The following is a 6,807-nucleotide window of genomic DNA, read 5'->3' as shown; positions in this document are numbered from 1 at the left end:
ACACACTAGATCCTTTACAATACACACTAGATCCTTTACAATACACACTAGATCCATACAATACACACTAGATCCTTTACAATACACACTAGATCCATACAATACACACTAGATCCATACTATACACACTAGATCCATACAATACACACTAGATCCTTTACAATACACACTAGATCCATACAATACACACTAGATCCTTTACAATACACTCTAGATCCATACAATACACACTAGATCCTTTACAATACACTCTAGATCCATACAATACACACTAGATCCTTTACAATACACACTAGATCCTTTACAATACACACTAGATCCATACAATACACACTAGATCCTTTACAATACACACTAGATCCATACAATACACACTAGATCCATACAATACACACTAGATCCATACAATACACACTAGATCCATACAATACACACTAGATCCATACAATACACACTAGATCCATACTATACACACTAGATCCTTTACAATACACACTAGATCCTTTACAATACACACTAGATCCATACAATACACACTAGATCCTTTACAATACACACTAGATCCATACAATACACACTAGATCCATACTATACACACTAGATCCATACAATACACACTAGATCCTTTACAATACACACTAGATCCATACAATACACACTAGATCCTTTACAATACACTCTAGATCCATACAATACACACTAGATCCTTTACAATACACTCTAGATCCATACAATACACACTAGATCCTTTACAATACACACTAGATCCTTTACAATACACACTAGATCCATACAATACACACTAGATCCTTTACAATACACACTAGATCCATACAATACACACTAGATCCATACAATAAACACTAGATCCATACAATACACACTAGATCCATACAATACACACTAGATCCTTTACAATACACACTAGATCCATACAATACACACTAGATCCTTTACAATACACTCTAGATCCATACAATACACACTAGATCCATACAATACACACTAGATCCATACTATACACACTAGATCCATACAATACACACTAGATCCTTTACAATACACACTAGATCCATACAATACACACTAGATCCTTTACAATACACTCTAGATCCATACAATACACACTAGATCCTTTACAATACACACTAGATCCTTTACAATACACACTAGATCCATACAATACACACTAGATCCTTTACAATACACACTAGATCCATACAATACACACTAGATCCATACAATACACACTAGATCCATACAATACACACTAGATCCTTTACAATACACACTAGATCCTTTACAATACACACTAGATCCATACAATACACACTAGATCCTTTACAATACACTCTAGATCCATACAATACACACTAGATCCTTTACAATACACACTAGATCCTTTACAATACACACTAGATCCATACTATACACACTAGATCCATACAATACACACTAGATCCTTTACAATACACACTAGATCCATACAATACACACTAGATCCATACTATACACACTAGATCCATACAATACACACTAGATCCTTTACAATACACACTAGATCCATACAATACACACTAGATCCTTTACAATACACTCTAGATCCATACAATACACACTAGATCCTTTACAATACACTCTAGATCCATACAATACACACTAGATCCTTTACAATACACACTAGATCCTTTACAATACACACTAGATCCATACAATACACACTAGATCCTTTACAATACACACTAGATCCATACAATACACACTAGATCCATACTATACACACTAGATCCATACTATACACACTAGATCCATACAATACACACTAGATCCTTTACAATACACACTAGATCCTTTACAATACACACTAGATCCATACAATACACACTAGATCCTTTACAATACACACTAGATCCTTTACAATACACACTAGATCCATACAATACACACTAGATCCATACTATACACACTAGATCCATACAATACACACTAGATCCTTTACAATACACACTAGATCCATACAATACACACTAGATCCTTTACAATACACTCTAGATCCATACAATACACACTAGATCCTTTACAATACACTCTAGATCCATACAATACACACTAGATCCTTTACAATACACACTAGATCCTTTACAATACACACTAGATCCATACAATACACACTAGATCCTTTACAATACACACTAGATCCATACAATACACACTAGATCCATACAATAAACACTAGATCCATACAATACACACTAGATCCTTTACAATACACACTAGATCCTTTACAATACACACTAGATCCATACAATACACACTAGATCCTTTACAATACACTCTAGATCCATACAATACACACTAGATCCATACAATACACACTAGATCCATACTATACACACTAGATCCATACAATACACACTAGATCCTTTACAATACACACTAGATCCATACAATACACACTAGATCCTTTACAATACACTCTAGATCCATACAATACACACTAGATCCTTTACAATACACTCTAGATCCATACAATACACACTAGATCCTTTACAATACACACTAGATCCATACAATACACACTAGATCCTTTACAATACACACTAGATCCATACAATACACACTAGATCCATACAATACACACTAGATCCATACAATACACACTAGATCCTTTACAATACACACTAGATCCATACAATACACACTAGATCCTTTACAATACACTCTAGATCCATACAATACACACTAGATCCTTTACAATACACACTAGATCCTTTACAATACACACTAGATCCATACTATACACACTAGATCCATACAATACCCACTAGATCCTTTACAATACACACTAGATCCATACAATACACACTAGATCCATACTATACACACTAGATCCATACAATACACACTAGATCCTTTACAATACACACTAGATCCATACAATACACACTAGATCCTTTACAATACACTCTAGATCCATACAATACACACTAGATCCTTTACAATACACTCTAGATCCATACAATACACACTAGATCCTTTACAATACACACTAGATCCTTTACAATACACACTAGATCCATACAATACACACTAGATCCTTTACAATACACACTAGATCCATACAATACACACTAGATCCATACAATACACACTAGATCCATACTATACACACTAGATCCATACAATACACACTAGATCCTTTACAATACACACTAGATCCTTTACAATACACACTAGATCCATACAATACACACTAGATCCTTTACAATACACACTAGATCCTTTACAATACACACTAGATCCTTTACAATACACACTAGATCCATATAATACACACTAGATCCATACAATACACACTAGATCCTTTACAATACACACACACTAGATCCATACACTACACACTAGATCCATACAATACATACAATACACACTAGATCCATACAATACACACTAGATCCATACAATACACACTAGATCCATACAATACACACTAGATCCATACAATACACACTAGATCCTTTACAATACACACTAGATCCATACAATACACACTAGATCCTTTACAATACACACTAGATCCATATAATACACACTAGATCCATACAATACACACTAGATCCTTTACAATACACACACACTAGATCCATACACTACACACTAGATCCATACAATACACACTAGATCCATACAATACACACTAGATCCATACAATACACACTAGATCCATACAATACACACTAGATCCTTTACAATACACACTAGAGATCAGGGGTCTTCAACGTTTTCAGGCCGGGGACCCCCAAACTGATGGGGAGATGGAGCAGGGACCCCCTACCACCTCGTAGGGTGGGGGGGTCGGGGCTACGACATATTTTTTATTTTAAACATGTACAAGTTACAGCGAGCAGGGTGGGCCGTACCATACTACTTATTAACTGAGAACCAATGTCAATAATATCAACAATCTGTCAAATTGCATAGTAATCATGTATTCAAGCTATTCAAAATGGATAGAATCATTATTTATTTTTTAACATAAATGTGAAAAAAAAAAAAAAAAACATTTTTTGAAAAAAAAAAAAAAAATTTAAGCAATAATTTCGCGGACCCCCTGCAGTACCTCCGCGGACCCCCTAGGGGTCGCGGACCCCCTGTTGAAGACCCCTGCACTAGATCCATATAATACACACTAGATCCATACAATACACACTAGATCCTTTACAATACACACTAGATCCTTTACAATACACACTAGATCCATACAATACACACTAGATCTCTGATTGATCGTTACCTGAGTGGCGGTGGTGGAGGTGAACTGTGATTGGCTGTTACCTGAGTGGCGGTGGTGGAGGTGAACTGTGATTGGTCGTAGACCCAGCCATGCGTGCACGGCACCGCGGTCGCCGACGACGACAGGTTGGTGTGGTTGAGGTCAAAGGTCGGGGGCGGAGCGTAGAGCAGACAGGAACTGAAGGAACCGTTGGTTTCCTGGGGGAGCCTGAGGGGGAGGGGCCTAAGTTCATCACATGACTAAAGAGGGGGAGGAGCTATGGCCTACTTGAGCGCCGGCAGACTGTGTATCTGCGCTGACATCATCCAATGGGAAAACCCTTGAGAAAACAAGGTAACGTCATCAATCAGGTGATTGATTGATTATTTAAGACTTTATTGTCAGGAAAAGGTACAGTTTCATGACAGTACAGTTCACTGGCACAAGGTCAACTAAAAGGAGATCTTAGTGTGTGACATCATGTCCGTTATCCTTCCTGTCACAGCATTTGCAGGCATTGACACTAAGGCTTGCCCACCTGCCCCCAGCAGGTGAATAAAACCTTCGGGCAAGTGAAGTTTGCTTTCAGGTTGCCCGACCGGGCAAGTGCTCATTTGAGAGGGGACGCAACCGTTTATAAACACAACACCAGATATCTGTCTAAACACCTGAATGTGGCCAGTGCGCTTGTTTCTGGTCTGTGGAATGTAACAAGTGTGAAACCATAGACATATTCAATCATAGATATGTAGGTATTTGGATTTCGAGGTATTGAGGTATGACATTGTTTATCGCGCAGCCCCAGAAAGTAAAGAAATAAGTGTTAACTTGAGCTGCAATTAAAGTCTTACCTATCATTTTATAATGGAAGATTTACTTTTAGGGCAAGTGGGCATGACCTTTGGGCAGGTAGAACATGACCTGTACTTGCCCGACGGCAAGTGCCTCTGAGACCTTAGTGTCAACCCCTGATTTGTTTACATAATCACCATGGCAACGTTCAGGCTCCACTGTTGTGGGCTTTGCAGCGTTTTTAACCCTGGGAAGTAGCCTGGTTCCAGACCCTGAATCGCTAGCCAAAAATTGACGATTCTGAGGTCTGCAAGTGCTCTCATTGAAGAGGTTTTCCTCGTTTGGAAATCGTTACAGCGAATCAGCGTTGCTTCAACTCGATGAAGTCGGGGCTTGTGAGCAGCGTGGGTGGGGTTTTCCCAGAACTCATGTGCAATTCCAAGTAACATTGTCTTGCGAGACAGAAGGAAGCCAACAATTCTGCCTGTTTCTTTGGTTAGCAAGTAGCAAGCAACATGCTAGCCACTAGCCAGCCACATAACAACACTACGTCATCTGCTTTGCTACTGTTGTGATTGGTCAGGCGGTGAACCAATGGCAGAAGACTGCCTCTTTGGCAACGCCCATCCCAGAAACTGCAGTGGACGAAAGCACTTTCAGACTGAATAATGGAGTGAAACGAAATGTCAATTCAGGCAGAGTGTCAGGCTACCTGGGAAGAGCTTTTGCTCTTTGCGTTTCCAACCCCTGAAAATGCCATTGTAGTCTGAACGGAAGGCATATCTGACATTTCATTTTGTGGTTTTCTCGTGTAGACCAAGTTCCCAGAACCAAGGGGGAGGGCTGAAGCGCCATGGACATGGTGGCCATTTGAGGTACTGCAGTTGGGGCTTCTAACCACATGAAGCGCTCTGGGCTTCTTTGTATTGACTGCACGTTCATAGCAGAAGTGCTCGTTCATGAATTGGAGCCCCAGCGCGTCCATGAACACAAACCATGATGCAAAATGCGTCACAGAAGCCCCACTACGTCACGTTTCAGAGGCGGTTCCAAACATGGAAGTACGCTTCATGCGCTGGGTGAGCAACTCAATGCAAGTGGACGGGCGGGGATATCTTGTGCCCTCTCTATACTTATGATAACTCTATGGTGTAAACGGGCTCTGAATCACTAACCTGAGTGCCAGCGTCTCTGTGATGTCATCAGGCTCCTCCTCCTCCTCCTGGCCAACCAGGGAGCAGCGGTGAGGGGGCGTGGCCGAGATGAAGTTGTGCAACAGGAAGTGCAGCGGCAGCAGGAGGCGGGGCAAACACAGCAGGTGGTAGAGCAGGAACTGGTACCAGGAGAAACCCCCGATGTCCTCTAAGACCTCCTCGAACCTCATACTGACTGGACAGGACAGGAGGGGACAGGAGGGGACATATAGGACAGTTCAAGTTCAGAACAAACAAGTTTGGCTCGCCCCCTAGTGGACAGTTTGCAATGAATCAAATATTAGATAAATCAGTATATTGTAGGCCACTAGGGGGCGAGCACAACTTGTTTGTGTTGGTTTTTGAAAACCTTATACCCATACCTAACACCATGCCAAAGTTCAAAAGCTAGTTACAAAGTGCATATTTTTTATGAATTTCTACACATTAAAACCTAGTTTACAGGCATTTTTAGCTCCCGGCAGCCATCGTGGACGCCATCTTGAAAATGACTTCTTAGACTTTTAGCATGTTGTTTATCATACCCAA

At 40.0% G+C, this 6,807-nt stretch overlaps 1 protein-coding gene across 1 annotated transcript in view; it reads right to left on the bottom strand.

Moving 5' to 3' along the window:
- slc22a7a (solute carrier family 22 member 7a) overlaps positions 1-6,449 on the bottom strand; it is a gene marked incomplete at both ends in the record, with an annotated part of 33,102 nt that extends 26,653 nt beyond the window's left edge. Inside the window, 2 exons of the mRNA XM_080722807.1 lie at positions 4,336-4,501; positions 6,241-6,449. Of these exons, the coding sequence (XP_080578933.1) occupies positions 4,336-4,501; positions 6,241-6,449 (375 nt within the window). The remainder of the gene's footprint in view (positions 1-4,335; positions 4,502-6,240) is intronic.
- Positions 6,450-6,807: the final 358 nt, after the last annotated feature.

The sequence above is a fragment of the Nannobrachium achirus genome (genome assembly GCF_963921795.1).
Source record: "Nannobrachium achirus genome assembly, chromosome: 3".
NCBI lineage: Eukaryota > Metazoa > Chordata > Actinopteri > Myctophiformes > Myctophidae > Nannobrachium > Nannobrachium achirus.
This window is presented reverse-complemented; position numbering and strand designations above follow the sequence as displayed.